The sequence below is a fragment of the Oncorhynchus mykiss genome, unplaced genomic scaffold (genome assembly GCF_013265735.2).
Source record: "Oncorhynchus mykiss isolate Arlee unplaced genomic scaffold, USDA_OmykA_1.1 un_scaffold_130, whole genome shotgun sequence".
In the NCBI taxonomy this organism is placed as follows: domain Eukaryota; kingdom Metazoa; phylum Chordata; class Actinopteri; order Salmoniformes; family Salmonidae; genus Oncorhynchus; species Oncorhynchus mykiss.
This window is the reverse complement of record NW_023493663.1, coordinates 346,337-367,465: the sequence shown is the minus strand read 5'-3', so window position 1 is coordinate 367,465 and position 21,129 is coordinate 346,337. Positions and strand designations below refer to the sequence as shown.

The window sequence follows — 21,129 nt, the reverse complement described above, 5'->3', positions numbered from 1 at the left end:
TCAGCTCTCTGACTCATTCAGAAATACTGACTCAGTTACAATCAGCTCTCTGACTCATTCAGAAATACTGACTCAGTTACAATCAGCTCTCTGACTCATTCAGAAATACTGACTCAGTTACAATCAGCTCTCTGACTCATTCAGAAATACTAACTGTTACAATCAGCTCTCTGACTCATTCAGAAATACTGACTCAGTTACAATCAGCTCTCTGACTCATTCAGAAATACTGACTCAGTTACAATCAGCTCTCTGACTCATTCAGAAATACTAACTGTTACAATCAGCTCTCTGACTCATTCAGAAATACTGACTCAGTTACAATCAGCTCTCTGACTCATTCAGAAATACTGACTCAGTTACAATCAGCTCTCTGACTCATTCAGAAATACTGACTCAGTTACAATCAGCTCTCTGACTCATTCAGAAATACTAACTCAGTTACAATCAGCTCTCTGACTCATTCAGAAATACTGACTCAGTTACAATCAGCTCTCTGACTCATTCAGAAATACTAACTGTTACAATCAGCTCTCTGACTCATTCAGAAATACTGACTCAGTTACAATCAGCTCTCTGACTCATTCAGAAATACTGACTCAGTTACAATCAGCTCTCTGACTCATTCAGAAATACTGACTCAGTTACAATCAGCTCTATGACTCATTCAGAAATACTAACTCAGTTACAATCAGCTCTCTGACTCATTCAGAAATACTGACTCAGTTACAATCAGCTCTCTGACTCATTCAGAAATACTAACTCTTCATTGAGTTGCTGACTCAGTTACAATCAGCTCTCTGACTCATTCAGAAATACTAACTCAGTTACAATCAGCTCTCCGACTCATTCAGAAATACTGACTCAGTTACAATCAGCTCTCTGACTCATTCAGAAATACTAACTCAGTTACAATCAGCTCTCTGACTCATTCAGAAATACTAACTCATTTACAATCAGCTCTCTGACTCATTCAGAAATACTGACTCAGTTACAATCAGCTCTCTGACTCATTCAGAAATACTGACTCAGTTACAATCAGCTCTATGACTCATTCAGAAATACTAACTCAGTTACAATCAGCTCTCTGACTCATTCAGAAATACTGACTCAGTTACAATCAGCTCTCTGACTCATTCAGAAATACTGACTCAGTTACAATCAGCTCTCTGACTCATTCAGAAATACTAACTCAGTTACAATCAGCTCTCTGACTCATTCAGAAATACTAACTCAGTTACAATCAGCTCTCAGGCTTATTCAGAAATACTAACTCAGTTACAATCAGCTCTCTGACTCATTCAGAAATACTGACTCAGTTACAATCAGCTCTCTGACTCATTCAGAAATACTGACTCAGTTACAATCAGCTCTCTGACTCATTCAGAAATACTGACTCAGTTACAATCAGCTCTCTGACTCATTCAGAAATACTGACTCAGTTACAATCAGCTCTCTGACTCATTCAGAAATACTGACTCAGTTACAATCAGCTCTCTGACTCATTCAGAAATACTAACTCAGTTACAATCAGCTCTCTGACTCATTCAGAAATACTGACTCAGTTACAATCAGCTCTCTGACTCATTCAGAAATACTAACTGTTACAATCAGCTCTCTGACTCATTCAGAAATACTGACTCAGTTACAATCAGCCCTCTGACTCATTCAGAAATACTGACTCAGTTACAATCAGCTCTCTGACTCATTCAGAAATACTGACTCAGTTACAATCAGCTCTCTGACTCATTCAGAAATACTAACTCAGTTACAATCAGCTCTCTGACTCATTCAGAAATACTGACTCAGTTACAATCAGCTCTCTGACTCATTCAGAAATACTGACTCAGTTACAATCAGCTCTCTGACTCATTCAGAAATACTAACTCAGTTACAATCAGCTCTCTGACTCATTCAGAAATACTGACTCAGTTACAATCAGCTCTCTGACTCATTCAGAAATACTAACTCAGTTACAATCAGCTCTCTGACTCATTCAGAAATACTGACTCAGTTACAATCAGCTCTCTGACTCATTCAGAAATACTGACTCAGTTACAATCAGCTCTCTGACCCATTCAGAACAACTTCAGTGGCCAGTGTTGTCAGCAGGGTGTGGAGTCCAGTCCAATCAGGAACTAGTAAGAAATAATTCAACTGACTAACAACGTACGTAAACACACACGATTTATTGCTATCCATGCAAACTGAATATTAAATGAATGTGAGGAGAATAAACAGAGTAGAAACATTACATAGTATAGTTATTACAGAAGTTAATATATTTACAGTCCAATGACAGCTGCTGTCATGACACATCTATAGTCATGTCCTCCTCCTCCTCTTCCTCCTCCTCCTCTTCATCCTCATCGAAGTACTTCTCCTCTGCATCTCTGTTGACGATGTCCAGGTTGTCGTAGTCGGGGTTCCCGTCCACTTCACTACAACACAAACAGCTCGTAAAGTAGTTCAGTCTGTCCACTTCACTACACACAGCTAGTACAGTCTGTCCACTACGACACACACAGCTAGTACAGTAGTTCAGTCTGTCCCCTTCACTACACACAGCTAGTACAGTCTGTCCACTACGACACACACAGCTAGTACAGTAGTTCAGTCTGTCCCCTTCACTACACACAGCTAGTACAGTAGTTCAGTCTGTCCACTTCACTACACACAGCTAGTACAGTAGTTCAGTCTGTCCACTACAACACACACAGCTAGTACAGTAGTTCAGTCTGTCCACTACAACCCACACAGCTAGTACAGTAGTTCAGTCTGTCCACTACAACACACACAGCTAGTACAGTAGTTCAGTCTGTCCACTACGACACACACAGCTAGTGCAGTAGTTCAGTCTGTCCACTTCACTACACACAGCTAGTACAGTAGTTCAGTCTGTCCACTTCACTACACACAGCTAGTACAGTAGTTCAGTCTGTCCCCTTCACTACACACAGCTAGTACAGTAGTTCAGTCTGTCCACTTCACTACACACAGCTAGTACAGTAGTTCAGTCTGTCCACTACAACACACACAGCTAGTACAGTAGTTCAGTCTGTCCACTACACTACAACACACACAGCTAGTACAGTAGTTCAGTCTGTCCACTACAGCACACACAGCTAGTACAGTAGTTCAGTCTGTCCACTACACTACAACACACACAGCTAGTACAGTAGTTCAGTCTGTCCACTTCACTACACACAGCTAGTACAGTAGTTCAGTCTGTCCCCTTCACTACACACAGCTAGTACAGTAGTTCAGTCTGTCCACTTCACTACACACAGCTAGTACAGTAGTTCAGTCTGTCCACTTCACTACACACAGCTAGTACAGTAGTTCAGTCTGTCCACTTCACTACACACAGCTAGTACAGTAGTTCAGTCTGTCCACTACAACACACACAGCTAGTACAGTAGTTCAGTCTGTCCACTACAGCACACACAGCTAGTACAGTAGTTCAGTCTGTCCACTACAACACACACAGCTAGTACAGTAGTTCAGTCTGTCCACTTAGTTGGTCAGCCCGGTTAGTCTCCCCAGTTGGTCAGCCCGGTTAGTCTCCCCGGTTAGTCTCCCCAGTTGGTCAGCCCGGTTAGTCTCCCCAGTTGGTCAGCCCGGTTAGTCTCCCCAGTTAGTCAGCCCGGTTAGTCTCCCCGGTTAGTCTCCCCAGTTAGTCAGCCCGGTTAGTCTCCCCAGTTGGTCAGCCCGGTTAGTCTCCCCAGTTGGTCAGCTCGGTTAGTCTCCCCAGTTAGTCTCCTGAGTTAGTCTCCCCGGTTAGTCTGCCCAGTTAGTCAGCCCGGTTAGTCTCCCCAGTTGGTCAGCCCGGTTAGTCTCCCCGGTTAGTCAGCCCGGTTAGTCTCCCCAGTTAGTCAGCCCGGTTAGTCTCCCCAGTTGGTCAGCCCGGTTAGTCTCCCCAGTTGGTCAGCCCGGTTAGTCTCCCCAGTTGGTCAGCTCGGTTAGTCTCCCCAGTTAGTCTCCTGAGTTAGTCTCCCCGGTTAGTCTGCCCAGTTAGTCAGCCCGGTTAGTCTCCCCGGTTGGTCAGCCCGGTTAGTCTCCCCGGTTAGTCTCCCCAGTTAGTCAGCCTGGTTAGTCTCCCCAGTTAGTCAGCCCGGTTAGTCTCCCCAGTTGGTCAGCCAGCTACTAACCTGTAGTTAAAGTCTTTGTCGTGTCCGTCCAGGAAGCGTTGGTACATCTGAGTGATGAACTCGTCCCTGAGCAGAGCTTTCTCCTGGGGTGTTGGCTCATAGCCCTCTGCCCCCAACCCTCCACCTGGAGGCACCACACACACAGTACCGTGAGACACACACACACACACACAGTACCGTGAGAAACACACACAGTACCGTGAGACACACACACACACACAGTACCGTGAGACACACACACACACACAGTACCGTGAGACACACACACACACAGTACCGTGAGACACACACACACACAGTACCGTGAGACACACACACACACAGTACCGTGAGACACACACACACAGTACCGTGAGACACACACACACAGTACCGTGAGACACACACACACACAGTACCGTGAGACACACACACACACACACAGTACCGTGAGACACACACACACACACACAGTACCGTGAGACACACACACACACACACAGTACCGTGAGACACACACACACACAGTACCGTGAGACGTTACGATTCTAACTACATGGCCACATTACATTACGTTGCTATTCTAACTACACGGCCACATTACGTTGCTATTCTAACTACATGGCCACATTACATTGCGTTGCTATTCTAACTACATGGCCACATTACGTTGCTCATCTAACTACATGGACACATTACATTACGTTGCTATTCTAACTACATGGCCACATTACATTATGTTGCTATTCTAACTACACGGCCACATTATGTTGCTATTCTAACTACATGGACACATTACATTACGTTGCTATTCTAACTACATGGCCACATTACATTACGTTGCTATTCTAACTACATGGCCACATTACATTACGTTGCTATTCTAACTACATGGCCACATTACATTACGTTGCTATTCTAACTACATGGCGTCATAACGTTGCTAATCTAACTACATGGCCACATTACATTACGTTGCTATTCTAACTACATGGCCACATTACATTGCGTTGCTATTCTAACTACATGGACACATTACATTATGTTGCTATTCTAACTACACGGCCACATTACGTTGCGATTCTAACTACATGGCCACATTACATTACGTTGCTATTCTAACTACATGGCGTCATAACGTTGCTAATCTAACTACATGGCCACATTACATTACGTTGCTATTCTAACTACATGGCCACATTACATTACGTTGCTATTCTAACTACACGGCCACATTACGTTGCGATTCTAACTACATGGCCACATTACATTACGTTGCTATTCTAACTACATGACCACATTATGTTGCTATTCTAACTACATGGCCACATTACGTTGCTATTCTAACTACATGGCCACATTACATTACGTTGCTATTCTAACTACATGGCCACATTGCGTTGCTATTCTAACTACATGGCCACATTACGTTGCGATTCTAACTACACGGCCACATTACGTTGCTATTCTAACTACATGGCCACATTACATTACGTTGCTATTCTAACTACACGGCCACATTACGTTGCTCATCTAACTACATGGACACATTACGTTGCTATTCTAACTACATGGCCACATTACATTACGTTGCTATTCTAACTACATGGCCACATTGCGTTGCTATTCTAACTACATGGCCACATTACGTTGCGATTCTAACTACACGGCCACATTACGTTGCTATTCTAACTACATGGCCACATTACATTACGTTGCTATTCTAACTACACGGCCACATTACGTTGCTCATCTAACTACATGGACACATTACATTACGTTGCTATTCTAACTACATGGCCACATTACATTACGTTGCTATTCTAACTACATGGCCACATTACATTACGTTGCTATTCTAACTACATGGCCACATTACATTACGTTGCGATTCTAACTACACGGCCACATTACGTTGCTATTCTAACTACATGGCCACATTACATTACGTTGCTATTCTAACTACACGGCCACATTACGTTGCTCATCTAACTACATGGACACATTACATTACGTTGCTATTCTAACTACATGGCCACATTACATTACGTTGCTATTCTAACTACATGGCCACATTACATTACGTTGCTATTCTAACTACATGGCCACATTACATTACGTTGCGATTCTAACTACATGGCCACATTACATTATTTTGCTATTCTAACTACACGGCCACATTATGTTGCTATTCTAACTACATGGCCACATTACATTACGTTGCTATTCTAACTACATGGCCACATTACGTTACGTTGCTATTCTAACTACACAGCCACATTATGTTGCTATTCTAACTACATGGCCACATTACATTACGTTGCTATTCTAACTACACGGCCACATCACATTATGTTGCTATTCTAACTACATGGCCACATTACATTACGTTGCTATTCTAACTACATGGCCACATTACATTACGTTGCTATTCTAACTACATGGCCACATTACATTACTATTCTAACTACATGGCCACATTACATTACGTTGCTATTCTAACTACACGGCCACATTATGTTGCTATTCTAACTACATGGCCACATTACATTACGTTGCTATTCTAACTACATGGCCACATTACATTACGTTGCTATTCTAACTACATGGCCACATTACATTACGTTGCTATTCTAACTACATGGCCACACCGTACAGACTACCTTCTCAAACTGTTAGTCAACTGTAGTGAATGTTGGCAAACTATTTCCCTTGTTGAACGCACGTCTGGTGATGCTGTGTCTTACCCTCCTCCCCCTCCTCCTCCTCCAGTGCGTTCTCCTCCCTGTCCTGCTCCTCCTGCAGCCGGCTCTGGATCAGTCTCTCCTGGTAGGAGGTGAGGAGGAGGTGGGCCAGCCCCCCCTCTGCTCCCCCCGGCCCCCGCTCCTCCCCTGCTCCTCCCTGCATGGCCTCGAGGGAGCGATGTAGCAGCTCCTCCTCTGTCAGGTATTGGCCGATGTATTGCTCATACAGTAGGGGCTCCCGGCTTCTCATCTGGTCCTCACTGAAGTACTGGCCCTCTGGGGGGGTTAGAGACATGTTGAAGTACTGGCCCTCTGGGGGGGGGAGGGGTTAGAGACATGTTGAAGTACTGGCCCTCTGAGGGGGTTAGAGACATGTTGAAGTACTGGCCCTCTGGGGGGGGGAGGGGTTAGAGACATGTTGAAGTACTGGCCCTCTGGGGGGGTTAGAGACATGTTGAAGTACTGGCCCTCTGGGGGGGTTAGAGACATGTTGAAGTACTGGCCCTCTGGGGGGGTTAGAGACATGTTGAAGTACTGACCCTCTGGGGGGGAGGGGTTAGAGACATGTTGAAGTACTGGCCCTCTGGGGGGGTTAGAGACATGTTGAAGTACTGACCCTCTGGGGGGGTTAGAGACATGTTGAAGTACTGGCCCTCTGGGGGGGGGGAGGGGTTAGAGACATGTTGAAGTACTGACCCTCTGGAGGGGGGGACGGGGGGACGGACAGAGAACATCCCTGGTCATCCCTACTGCCTCTGATCTGGAGGACTCACTAAACAGAGAACATCCCTGGTCATCCCTACTGCCTCTGATCTGGAGGACTCACTAAACAGAGAACATCCCTGGTCATCCCTACTGCCTCTGATCTGGAGGACTCACTAAACACACGTTTCGTTTGTAAATGATGTCTGAGTGTTGGCGTGGGCCCCTGGTGCCGTCTGGTTTGTAAATGATGTCTGAGTGTTGGCGTGGGCCCCTGGTGCCGTCTGGTTTGTAAATGATGTCTGAGTGTTGGCGTGGGCCCCTGGTGCCGTCTGGTTTGTAAATGATGTCTGAGTGTTGGCGTGGGCCCATGGTGCCGTCTGGTTTGTAAATTATGTCTGAGTGTTGGCGTGGGCCCATGGTGCCGTCTGGTTTGTAAATGATGTCTGAGTGTTGGCGTGGGCCCCTGGTGCCGTCTGGTTTGTAAATGATGTCTGAGTGTTGGCGTGGGCCCTTGGTGCCATCTGGTTTGTAAATGATGTCTGAGTGTTGGCGTGGGCCCATGGTGCCATCTGGTTTGCTTCATAAGGAATTTGAAATTATTTATACTTTAACTTTTTTATACTTAAATATATTTTAGCAATTGCATTTACTTTTGATACTTAAGTCTATTTAAAACCAAACACTTTCAGACTTTTACTCAAGTAGTATTTTACTGTGTGACTTTCACTTGAGTCATTTTCTATTAAGATATCTTTACTTTTACTCAAGTATGAGAATTGGGTACTTTTTCCACCGCTGATTACCAGTAGCTTTGCAACCCTGGACCTGGGTGAGCATCAGTGTTTGAGTACCAGGGTCTGTGATTGGTGCTGAAGACTGAGTACCAGGGTCTCTGATTGCTTGCTAGGCTCACCCCTCTGCAGCTCTCTGAGGGCAGCGTAGCGTTGGTTGCGTACCCGGGTCCTGTTGGTCCGTCCCGCTGCTCTCCGCCTCACCTCCCGGCAGTAGTACTGCGCCCGGGGGTCAGAAGTCAGATGGCAGAATACTGACAGGTGCTGTGGCTTCAGGTGGGCCTGTGGGAGAGGGTTAGAGGTCAGAGGTGATGGGACAGAGGGTTAGAGGTCAGAGGTGATGGGGGAGCAGGGGTTGGTCATATGTCAGTTTCTATATAATACCAAGTTGTACTCAGGCCAGTTTCAGATACAGAGATACTGTATGAATACAGTAAGTGAATGAGATGGCAAAGCATTTGTGTCTCAAAAACAATAAGTGTAAAGAATTTGTCTAAAAATATGAATTTCTAAGCTTTAATTTAATCAGTGGAGCCCAACTGAGACCAGGGTCTCATCTTCAGAGACCCAACTGAGACCAGGGTCTCATCTTCAGAGACCCAACTGAGACCAGGGTCTCATCTTCAGAGACCCAACTGAGACCAGGGTCTCATCTTCAGAGACCCAATTGAGACCAGGGTCTCATCTTCAGAGACCCAACTGAGACCAGGGTCTCATCTTCAGAGACCCAACTGAGACCAGGGTCTCATCTTCAGAGACCCAACTGAGACCAGGGTCTCATCTTCAGAGACCCAATTGAGACCAGGGTCTCATCTTCAGAGACCCAACTGAGACCAGGGTCTCATCTTCAGAGACCCAATTGAGACCAGGGTCTCATCTTCAATGGTGCCCTGAGACCATAAGTAAAAGAAAGACCAGCCCAGTTCTGGTTGTCAGGGTTCGAGAAAAGAGGTACCTGGTATCTCTCCAGGAACACCAGGGGCTTGGTCCGGTACTGTCCCAGCAGCTCCTCTCTCCGCTGGGCTACGGTCAGTTCTGCCTCACCTACCTGCTGGCTCTTCACCTGAATACCACTCACAGCCACCACCTCCACCATAGCACACACACCGATGGGATCCGCCTGGGAAAACACACACACACACACACACACACACACACACACACACACACACGCACTTGTCTTCGCCAATTCCTTGTCATTCGCCGGTTGGTAGCTAGCTAGTTCACACATTAACATCACAGATGAAAGGGGCGTAGTCATCAATATTTTTGGTAACATCTGGTTTCTACGTCACTATCTCCCTCCTTGTTGCTGTTTCTCACCTGGTTGTCCTGCGGCTCGTCCTCCTCGGTGTGGGCGGTTTCAGAGCAGCTAGAAGCTGGTCCGGTTCCCCTGGGGTCGGGCTGTGGTCTCCGGGGGTCGGGCTGTGGTCGCCGGGGGTCGGGCTGTCTGCAGGCCACTGGTTCAACGCTGACAGGCGGACTGGGCTCGGGAACAGGGTCAATCTCCCCCCACATGGCTGTGAGCACAATGACGACACCTCTATGGTCTAACTTAACTTACTAGTAATGTTAGCGCGGACGGAAGGTCCCTCTTTCTTGCGAAACGAGACTAATCTGATAAATATTGGTTGAATGCAATTTTAGAATTCTCACTGCATTTCAAAGTTTATAAACCTTTTGCATTTCTTGCTATTTCGAAAATGTCGCTTCCTGGTCCGTCGTTGTTGTCAGTCCCCTGATTACCAAGGTACATCGCTCAAGGTTCCGACTTACGGTTCATTATTTTTTTCTTATTTGTTTCTTCTTGAACTTTTCCATTTATACAAACATATACGGGAGTTAAATGATACATTTAAAATGCATATTTAACAAAGAACATAACCAAACACACAGGTTGAAGAATATATATTTGAACAAACGTCAGATCTTATACTGTATACAAAACATTAAATTATACATGTCATATCAGCAATGAGATTCAGGACATGTTTGTTTTTAACAAATGTCTATGTGTAGTGTATGTTAAGGCGTTTGTCATGAACCCTCCATTATGATTTGAACCAGTTCTTCTCCAGAATAAAGACAAGTTGGAACTCAACTTTATTTTCAATTTAGTTTCTTTAATAGAATCTTATTTACACAGTATTTTGTCATTAATGTTTAGTAGCCAGGAAGTTACAATACTCTGCTTCCATCTTTACACAACGAACAACCTCTCCACTGTTACCAACACACTCATACTGCAGTACTGGGAGCCGTGGTCCTGTAGCCCACTGAGCTAAAGGCATCAGGTCTCAGGTCAGAGATCACTCATACTGCAGTACTGGGAGCCGTGGTCCTGTAGCCCACTGAGCTAAAGGCATCAGGTCTCAGGTCAGAGATCACTCATACTGCAGTACTGGGAGCCGTGGTCCTGTAGCCCACTGAGCTAAAGGCATCAGGTCTCAGGTCAGAGATCACTCATACTGCAGTACTGGGAGCCGTGGTCCTGTAGCCCACTGAGCTAAAGGCATCAGGTCTCAGGTCAGAGATCACTCATACTGCAGTACTGGGAGCCGCGGTCCTGTAGCCCACTGAGCTAAAGGCATCAGGTCTCAGGTCAGAGATCACTCATACTGCAGTACTGGGAGCCGCGGTCCTGTAGCCCACTGAGCTAAAGCCTCAAGGCATCAGGTCTCAGGTCAGAGGTCACTCATCATGCGAGTGCAGTCATCTGTTATGTTCCACCAACGTCCAGTCTTCGTCATATTTGACCTTCAACATTTAGTTTGATTTAATTTGTTTCTATGGAGGTTTAACGACGGTTGGGATTCACTCATTCAGGGAGAAAAATAAACAGAAAAGTAACCATAGTAACCAATCCCCAACCTTATGTCTGTGTTCAGGGGAGGGAGGGAGATGGTGGGAGGGACACAGATGTAGAGATGTGAAGTTTGGAGAGAGAGAGGGATGGAGGTAGGGAGGGACACAGATGGAGAGAGAGAGGGATGGAGGTAGGGAGGGACACAGAGATGTGGAGAGAGAGAGGGATGGAGGTAGGGAGAGACAGGTGGAGAGAGAGAGGGATGGAGGTAGGGAGGGACACAGAGATGTGGAGAGAGAGGGATGGAGGTAGGGAGAGACAGGTGGAGAGAGAGGGATGGAGGTAGGGAGGGACACAGGTGTAGAGAGAGGGGGATGGAGGTAGGGAGGGACACAGAGATGTGGAGAGAGAGGGATGGAGGTAGGGGAGGGACACAGAGATGGAGAGAGAGAGGGATGGAGGTAGGGAGGGACACAGAGATGTGGAGAGAGGGGGATGGAGGTAGGGGAGGGACACAGAGATGGAGAGAGAGAGGGATGGAGGTAGGGAGGGACACAGAGATGTGGAGAGAGGGGGATGGAGGTAGGAAGAGACACAGAGATGTGGAGAGAGGGGGATGGAGGTAGGGAGGGACACAGAGATGTGGAGAGAGGGGGATGGAGGTAGGGAGGGACACAGAGATGTGGAGAGAGAGGGATGGAGGTAGGGGAGGGACACAGAGATGGAGAGAGAGGGATGGAGGTAGGGGAGGGACACAGAGATGGCGAGAGAGGGGGATGGAGGTAGGGGAGGGACACAGAGATGGAGAGAGAGAGGGATGGAGGTAGGGGAGGGACACAGAGATGGAGAGAGAGGGGGATGGAGGTAGGGGAGGGACACAGAGATGGAGAGAGCGGTGAAGTTTGGGGGTTTATTGCATATTTCAGACAGGTGTGGGGATGAGACAGGCTGGGGAGTGAGGCAGGTTAGATTATTGTGGAGCTCACAGCCAGTCTGTTTTTCAGATCCAGATGAACCCTAACAAGGATGAGGGAGGATGAGAGGAGAGAAGGAGAGAGGGTTAACCTAGGGTTAATAAGGGGTCTGAAGAGGAGTGGAGGAGGGATGAGAGGAGAGAGGGATGAGAGGAGGAGAGAGGGAGGGAGGGAGGGATGAGAGAGGGTTAATGGCTGTGAGTGGAGGAGAGGCAGAGAGGGATGAGAGGAGAGAGGGAGGAGAGGACAGAATGAGGGATGAGAGGAGAGAAGGAGGGATGAGAGGACAGAATGAGGGATGTGAGGAGAGGAGAGAAGGAGGAGGAGAGAAGGAGGAGGAGAGAGAAGGAGGAGGAGAGAGAAGGAGGAGGAGAGAGGGAGGAAAGGAGAGAAGGAGGGATGAGAGGAGAGAGGGATGAGAGGGAGGGAGGAGAGGACAGAATGAGGGATGTGAGGAGAGAAGGAGGGATGAGAGGAGAGAAGGAGGGATGAGAGGACAGAATGAGGGATGTGAGGAGAGGAGAGAAGGAGGAGGAGAGAGAAGGAGGAGGAGAGAGGGAGGAGAGGAGAGAAGGAGGAGGAGAGAGGGAGGAGAGGAGAGAAGGAGGGAGGAGAGGAGAGAAGGAGGGATGAGAGGAGAGAGAGGGAGGAGAGGAGAGAAGGAGGGATGAGAGGAGAGAGAGGGAGGAGAGGAGAGAAGGAGGAGGAGAGAGGGAGGAGAGGAGAGAAGGAGGGATGAGAGGAGAGAGGGATGAGAGGAGGGATGAGAGGAGAGAAGGAAAGATGAGAGGAGAGGGAGGAGAAGTGGAGAGATGAGAGGAGGGGGATGAGGAGAGAGGAAGACAAAAGAAGGAGGGATGAGAGGAGGGGTTAGGGGGTCCGTCTCTGTAGAGTAGCAGCAGGTCAGTATCATCATCATCACAGTAAATAAATAAAATAATAATCAGAGAGACATACAGGCTTAATACCATTATACAGAGGACCAGGTGCTATGCACACACACACACACACACACACACACACACACACACACACACACACACACACACACAACAGTGGTTAAACATGAAGCATGAACATTAATCAATCTGCTTTCTGATTGGAGGATTTCAGCTCAGATGGTCTCTGATTGGCTTATTCTGTACAGAGACTGCGTGTGATTGGAGACAGAATCAAAGTCATTGGTTGTTCTGAAGAGTGACATCATAGCTCGATAAAACTGAAGGATAAAAATGTTTCTTCAAAATCTGAAAAACCTCTAAAATACAAGAACCGATGATATCCCCGGATCATGCACCCATGGTAACAAACCCGGCCGTGACCCATGATGACAGTTCCCCTGGAGATCAGTCTGGTCGGGATGGGAGAGGCTAGGTGGTATTGTCCTGTGATTGGTCAATAGTAGTTCTGTAGGGGCGGGGGGTTATTGCAGGGTGACGTGTGTGTGTGTGTGTTTCACTCCACAGCGAAGCCGCAAGTTTCCTCCACGGCCGTCAGCAGTTTCTCATAAAGTTTCTCGTACGACTCGTAGGGAGGGATATCTATTCTGTTAAAACTAAAGGAGGAGAAGGAGAGAGTGAGATCGGGAGAGGGGGAGGGAGGGAGAGAGAGATTAATATCCAGACAGTGATGTTCAGTGCCTTCAGAATGTATTCACACCCCTCGACTTTTTCCACATTTTCTGTTACAGCCTGAATTTAAAATGGATCCATTTTAGATGTTGTTTAGGCCAGTGACACACAAATACCCCATAATGTCAAAAGTGGAATTATGTTTTTAGAAATGTGTACAAATCAATAAAAAATGAAAAGCTGAGATGTCTTGAGTCAATAACTACCCCTTTTCAGTCTAAATACGTTCAGGAGTGAAAATCTACTTAACACATTAGTCCCATAGTCAGGTTATACCTGTTAGTGGCGCTAGCGGAGTCCCATAGTCAGGTTATACCTGTTAGTGGAGATAGCGGAGTCCCATAGTCAGGTTATACCTGTTAGTGGCGCTAGCGGAGTCCCATAGTCAGGTTATACCTGTTAGTGGCGCTAGCGGAGTCCCATAGTCAGGTTATACCTGTTAGTGGAGATAGCGGAGTCCCATAGTCAGGTTATACCTGTTAGTGGCGCTAGCGGAGTCCCATAGTCAGGTTATACCTGTTAGTGGAGCTAGCGGAGTCCCATGGACTCACTCAGGTTATACCTGTTAGTGGCGCTAGCGGAGTCCCATAGTCAGGTTATACCTGTTAGTGGCGCTAGCGGAGTCCCATGGTCAGGTTATACCTGTTAGTGGCGCTAGCGGAGTCCCATAGTCAGGTTATACCTGTTAGTGGCGCTAGCGGAGTCCCATAGTCAGGTTATACCTGTTAGTGGCGCTAGCGGAGTCCCATAGTCAGGTTATACCTGTTAGTGGCGCTAGCGGAGTCCCATGGTCAGGTTATACCTGTTAGTGGCGCTAGCGGAGTCCCATAGTCAGGTTATACCTGTTAGTGGCGCTAGCGGAGTCCCATAGTCAGGTTATACCTGTTAGTGGTGCTAGCGGAGTCCCATAGTCAGGTTATACCTGTTAGTGGCGCTAGCGGAGTCCCATGGTCAGGTTATACCTGTTAGTGGCGCTAGCAGAGTCCCATAGTCAGGTTATACCTGTTAGTGGCGCTAGCGGAGTCCCATAGTCAGGTTATACCTGTTAGTGGAGCTAGCGGAGTCCCATAGTCAGGTTATACCTGTTAGTGGCGCTAGCGGAGTCCCATAGTCAGGTTATACCTGTTAGTGGCGCTAGCGGAGTCCCATAGTCAGGTTATACCTGTTAGTGGCGCTAGCGGAGTCCCATGGACTCACTCTGGTTATACCTGTTAGTGGCGCTAGCGGAGTCCCATGGTCAGGTTATACCTGTTAGTGGCTAGCGGAGTCCCATAGTCAGGTTATACCTGTTAGTGGCGCTAGCGGAGTCCCATAGTCAGGTTATACCTGTTAGTGGAGATAGCGGAGTCACATGGTCAGGTTATACCTGTTAGTGGAGCTAGCGGAGTCCCATGGTCAGGTTATACCTGTTAGTGGAGATAGCGGAGTCCCATAGTCACGTTATACCTGTTAGTGGAGCTAGCGGAGTCCCATGGTCAGGTTATACCTGTTAGTGGCTAGCGGAGTCCCATAGTCAGGTTATACCTGTTAGTGGCGCTAGCGGAGTCCCATGGTCAGGTTATACCTGTTAGTGGCTAGCGGAGTCCCATAGTCAGGTTATACCTGTTAGTGGCGCTAGCGGAGTCCCATGGTCAGGTTATACCTGTTAGTGGAGCTAGCGGAGTCCCATAGTCAGGTTATACCTGTTAGTGGCGCTAGCGGAGTCCCATGGACTCACTCAGGTTATACCTGTTAGTGGAGCTAGCGGAGTCCCATAGTCAGGTTATACCTGTTAGTGGCGCTAGCGGAGTCCCATGGTCAGGTTATACCTGTTAGTGGAGCTAGCGGAGTCCCATAGTCAGGTTATACCTGTTAGTGGAGCTAGCGGAGTCCCATAGTCAGGTTATACCTGTTAGTGGAGCTAGCGGAGTCCCATAATCAGGTTATACCTGTTAGTGGCGCTAGTGGAGTCCCATTGTCAGGTTATACCTGTTAGTGGTGCTAGCGGAGTCCCATAGTCAGGTTATACCTGTTAGTGGAGCTAGCGGAGTCCCATGGACTCACTCAGGTTATACCTGTTAGTGGCGCTAGCGGTGTCCCATAGTCAGGGTAGCCTAGTGGTTAGAGCGTTGGACTAGTAACCAGAAGGTTGCGAGTTCAAACCCCTGAGCTGACAAGGTACAAATCTGTCGTTCTGCCCCTGAACAGGCAGTTAACCCACTGTTCCCAGGCCGTCATTGAAAATAAGAATTTGTTCTTAACTGACTTGCCTGGTTAAATAAAGGTAAAATAAAAAATAAAATAAAATAAAATAAATACCTGTTAGTGGCGCTAGCGGAGTCCCATAGTCAGGTTATACCTGTTAGTGGCGCTAGCGGAGTCCCATAGTCAGGTTATACCTGTTAGTGGCGCTAGCGGAGTCCCATAGTCAGGTTATACCTGTTAGTGGCGCTAGCGGAGTCCCATAGTCAGGTTATACCTGTTAGTGGCGCTAGCGGAGTCCCATGGTCAGGTTATACCTGTTAGTGGCGCTAGCGGAGTCCCATAGTCAGGTTATACCTGTTAGTGGCGCTAGTGGAGTCACATGGACTCACTCAGGTTATACCTGTTAGTGGCGCTAGCGGAGTCCCATGGACTCACTCAGGTTATACCTGTTAGTGGCGCTAGCGGAGTCCCATGGACAGGTTATACCTGTTAGTGGCGCTAGCGGAGTCCCATGGACTCACTCAGGTTAAACCTGTTAGTGGCGCTAGCGGAGTCCCATAGTCAGGTTATACCTGTTAGTGGCGCTAGCGGAGTCCCATAGTCAGGTTATACCTGTTAGTGGCGCTAGCGGAGTCCCATGGACTCACTCAGGTTATACCTGTTAGTGGCGCTAGCGGAGTCCCATGGACTCACTCAGGTTATACCTGTTAGTGGCGCTAGCGGAGTCCCATAGTCAGGTTATACCTGTTAGTGGAGCTAGCGGAGTCCCATGGACTCACTCAGGTTATACCTGTTAGTGGCGCTAGCGGAGTCCCATGGACTCACTCAGGTTATACCTGTTAGTGGTGCTAGCGGAGTCCCATGGACTCACTCAGGTTATACCTGTTAGTGGCGCTAGCGGAGTCCCATAGTCAGGTTATACCTGTTAGTGGCGCTAGCGGAGTCCCATAGTCAGGTTATACCTGTTAGTGGAGCTAGCGGAGTCCCATAGTCAGGTAATACCTGTTAGTGGCGCTAGCGGAGTCCCATGGTCAGGTTATACCTGTTAGTGGCGCTAGCGGAGTCCCATGGTCAGGTTATACCTGTTAGTGGCGCTAGCGGAGTCCCATGGACTCACTCAGGTTATACCTGTTAGTGGCGCTAGCGGAGTCCCATGGACTCACTCAGGTTATACCTGTTAGTGGTGCTAGCGGAGTCCCATGGACTCACTCAGGTTATACCTGTTAGTGGCGCTAGCGGAGTCCCATAGTCAGATTATACCTGTTAGTGGCGCTAGCGGAGTCCCATAGTCAGGTTATACCTGTTAGTGGAGCTAGCGGAGTCCCATAGTCAGGTAATACCTGTTAGTGGCGCTAGCGGAGTCCCATGGTCAGGTTATACCTGTTAGTGGCGCTAGCGGAGTCCCATGGTCAGGTTATACCTGTTAGTGGCGCTAGCGGAGTCCCATGGACTCACTCAGGTTATACCTGTTAGTGGCGCTAGCGGAGTCCCATGGACTCACTCAGGTTATACCTGTTAGTGGTGCTAGCGGAGTCCCATGGACTCACTCAGGTTATACCTGTTAGTGGAGCTAGCGGAGTCCCATAGTCAGGTTATACCTGTTAGTGGCGCTAGCGGAGTCCCATAGTCAGGTTATACCTGTTAGTGGAGCTAGCGGAGTCCCATGGTCAGGTTATACCTGTTAGTGGCGCTAGCGGAGTCCCATGGACTGTGTGCAAAAATAATGTATATATAGTGTTTTACAATGACTACCTCATCTCTGTACCCCACACATACAATGACTACCTCATCTCTGTACCCCACACATACAATGTCTACCTCATCTCTGTACCCCACACCTACAATGTCTACCTCATCTCTGTACCCCACACATACAATGTCTACCTCATCTCTGTACCCCACACATACAATGTCTACCTCATCTCTGTACCCCACACATACAATGACTACCTCATCTCTGTGCCCCACACATACAATGTATACCTCATCTCTGTACCCCACACATACAATGACTACCTCATCTCTGTACCCCACACATACAATTATCTGTAAGGTCCCTCCGGTTGAGCAGTGAATTTCAAACAGAGAATCAAACCTTTGATCATGGTGAAGTTATTAATTACACTTCGGATGGTGTATCAATACACCCAGTCACTGTAATGATAATGCTCCTAACTCAGTTGCCAGAGAGGATGGAAACCGCTCAGGGATTTCATTATGAAGCCAATGGTGATTTTAAAACAGTTACAGAGTTTAATTGGCTGTGAGACGAGGGAACTGAGGATCAAATCAAAGTGTATTTGTCACGTGACCCGAATACAACAGGTGTTTACAGTGAAATGTAAACAATAGATAAGTAAAGAAATAAAAAACTGTAAAATAACAGTGAAAATAACAGTAGGTTTATACAGGGGGTACCGGTACAGAGTCAATGTGGAGGCTATATACAGGGGGTACCGGTACAGAGTCAATGTGGAGACTATATACAGGGGGTACCGGTACAGAGTCAATGTGGAGGCTATATACAGGGGGTACCGGTACAGAGTCAATGTGGAGGCTATATACAGGGGGTACCGGTACAGAGTCAATGTGGAGACTATATACAGGGGGTACCGGTACAGAGTCAATGTGGAGACTATATACAGGGGGTACCGGTACAGAGTCAATGTGGAGGCTATATACAGGGGGTACCGGTACAGAGTCAATGTGGAGGCTATATACAGGGGGTACCGGTACAGAGTCAATGTGCAGGCTATATACAGGGGATACCGGTACAGAGTCAATGTGGAGGCTATATACAGGGGGTACCGGTACAGAGTCAATGTGGAGACTATATACAGGGGGTACCGGTACAGAGTCAATGTGGAGGCTATATACAGGGGGTACCGGTACAGAGTCAATGTGCAGGCTATATACAGGGGATACCGGTACAGAGTCAATGTGGAGGCTATATACAGGGGGTACCGGTACAGAGTCAATGTGCAGGCTATATACAGTGGGTACAGAGTCCATGTGGAGGCTATATACAGGGGGTACCAGTACAGAGTCAATGTGGAGGCTATATACAGGGGGTACAGAGTCAATGTGGAGGCTATATACAGGGGGTACAGAGTCAATGTGGAGACTATATACAGGGGGTACCGGTACAGAGTCAATGTGGAGGCTATATACAGGGGGTACCAGTACAGAGTCCATGTGGAGGCTATATACAGGGGGTACCGGTACAGAGTCAATGTGGAGACTATATACAGGGTATTACGGTACAGAGTCAATGTGGAGGCTATATACAGGGGGTACCGGTACAGAGTCAATGTGCAGGCTATATACAGGGGGTACCGGTACAGAGTCAATGTGGAGACTATATACAGGGTATTACGGTACAGAGTCAATGTGCAGGCTAATTGAGGTAATATGTACATCTAGGTAGAGTTAAAGTGACTATGTATTGATGATAAACAGAAAGTAGCAGCAGTATAACAGAGGGGGTAGGATGGATCAACAACATTGTAGTTAGTCCACAATACTAACCCAAATGACAGCGTGAAAAGGAAGCCTGTACAGAACAACATATTCCACAACATGAAGTTCTTATGGCTAGGGGTTCCGCTAGCGCCACTAACAGGTTAATTATGGCTAGGGGTTCCGCTAACAGGTTAAGGCACTAAATTAAAACTTCAAAAATGTGGCAAAGAAATTAACTTTATGTCCTGAATACAAAGTGTTATTTTTGGGGCAAATCCAACACATCACTGAGTACCACTCTTCATAATTTCAAGCATGGTGGTGGCTGCATCATGTAATGGGTATGCTTGTCATCGGCAAGGACTAGGGAGTTTTTTAAGGATAAAAATAAACTGAAGCACAGACAAAATCCCAGAGGAAAACCTGGTTCAGTCTGCTTCCCAACAGATACTGGGAGACAAATTCACCTTTCAGCAGGACAATAACCTACAACTCAAGGCCAAATATACACTGGAGTTGTTTACCAAGACGACATTGAATGTTCCTGAGTGGCCGAGTTACAGTTTGGACTTACATCGGCATGAAAATCTATTGCAACATTTGAAAATGGCTGTCTAGCAATGATCAACAACCAACTTGACAGAACTTGGGAGTTTAAAAAATAATACATGTGCAAATATTGTACAATCCAGGTGTGTAAAGCTCTTAGAGACTTACCCAGAAAGCTTACCCAGAATGCTTACCCAGAAAGCTTAGCCAGAAAGACTCACAGCTGTAATCGCTGCCAAAGATGATTCTAACATCTTAGATTCTAACTCAGGGGTGTGAATACTTCTGTAAATGAGATATTGCTGTATTTTATGTTCAATACATTTGAAAGGGGTACTGCGTGTAGATGGGTGATGATAACGTATATTTTAATCCATTTTGAATTCAGGCTGCAACACAACAAAATGTGGAATAAGTCAAGGGGTGTCAATACTTTCTGAAGATACTGTCAGAGTTACATGTTAAAGCAGGGGGGTGTCAATACTTTCTGAAGATACTGTCAGAGTTACATGTTAAAGCAGGGGGGTGTCAATACTTTCTGAAGATACTGTCAGAGTTACATGTTAAAGCAGGGGGGTGTCAATACTTTCTGAAGATACTGTCAGAGTTACATGTTAAAGCAGGGGGGTGTCAATACTTTCTGAAGATACTGTCAGTTACATGTTAATGCAGGGGGGTGTCAATACTTTCTGAAGATACTGTCAGAGTTACATGTTAAAGCAGGGGGGTGTCAATACTTTCTGAAGATACTGTCAGAGTTACGTGTTAAAGCAGGGGGGTGTCAATACTTTCTGAAGATACTGTCAGAGTTACATGTTAAAGCAGGGGGGGTGTCAATACTTTCTGAAGATACTGTCAGAGTTACATGTTAAAGCAGGGGGGTGTCAATACTTTCTGAAGATACTGTCAGAGTTACATGTTAAAGCAGGGGGGTGTCAATACTTTCTGAAGATACTGTCAGAGTTACATGTTAAAGCAGGGGGGGTGTCAATACTTTCTGAAGATACTGTCAGAGTTACATGTTAAAGCAGGGGGGTGTCAATACTTTCTGAAGATACTGTCAGTTACATGTTAATGCAGGGGGGTGTCAATACTTTCTGAAGATACTGTCAGAGTTACATGTTAAAGCAGGGGGGTGTCAATACTTTCTGAA

General features: G+C 46.9%; 2 protein-coding genes across 4 annotated transcripts in view; both read right to left on the bottom strand.

Annotated features, from left to right (window-relative positions):
* Positions 1-2,170: 2,170 nt before the first annotated feature.
* On the bottom strand, positions 2,171-10,126 carry LOC118947111 (coiled-coil domain-containing protein 97-like). Of its 2 annotated transcripts, XM_036972287.1 has the most exons (6): positions 9,694-10,124; positions 9,326-9,490; positions 8,493-8,652; positions 6,878-7,150; positions 4,152-4,275; positions 2,171-2,441 (listed from the first exon to the last, which is right to left on the bottom strand). In XM_036972287.1, the coding sequence occupies exons 1-6, from the start codon at positions 9,886-9,888 to the stop codon at positions 2,309-2,311; spliced, it is 1,050 nt and encodes a 349-aa protein (XP_036828182.1). In that variant the 5' UTR covers positions 9,889-10,124; the 3' UTR covers positions 2,171-2,308. The 2 variants fall into 2 exon arrangements, with proteins under 2 accessions (XP_036828182.1, XP_036828183.1); XM_036972288.1 differs by lacking the exon at positions 9,326-9,490 and having other exon boundaries at positions 9,694-10,126.
* Positions 10,127-12,891: 2,765 nt separating this feature from the next.
* The window catches only part of LOC110516851 (E3 ubiquitin-protein ligase SMURF1), a 50,655-nt gene continuing 42,417 nt past the window's right edge, over positions 12,892-21,129 (bottom strand). For both annotated transcript variants that reach the window (XM_036972260.1, XM_036972261.1), the window contains exon 17: positions 12,892-13,705. In XM_036972260.1, the coding sequence (XP_036828155.1) occupies positions 13,606-13,705 (100 nt within the window). In that variant the 3' untranslated portion in view covers positions 12,892-13,605. The remainder of the gene's footprint in view (positions 13,706-21,129) is intronic.

Bases quoted from the DNA above. Each gene is read 5' to 3' on its own strand.
- LOC118947111 (XM_036972287.1), bottom strand. From the start codon at position 9,888: ATGTGGGGGGAGATTGACCCTGTTCCCGAGCCCAGTCCGCCTGTCAGC. The intron at 8,653-9,325 runs GTACCTCTTTTC...CCTCTCCCACAG, and splicing joins TGTTCCTGGAGAGATACCAG to GCCCACCTGAAGCCACAGCA. The intron at 4,276-6,877 runs GTAAGACACAGC...TGGTGCCTCCAG, and splicing joins GGAGGAGGAGGGGGAGGAGG to GTGGAGGGTTGGGGGCAGAG.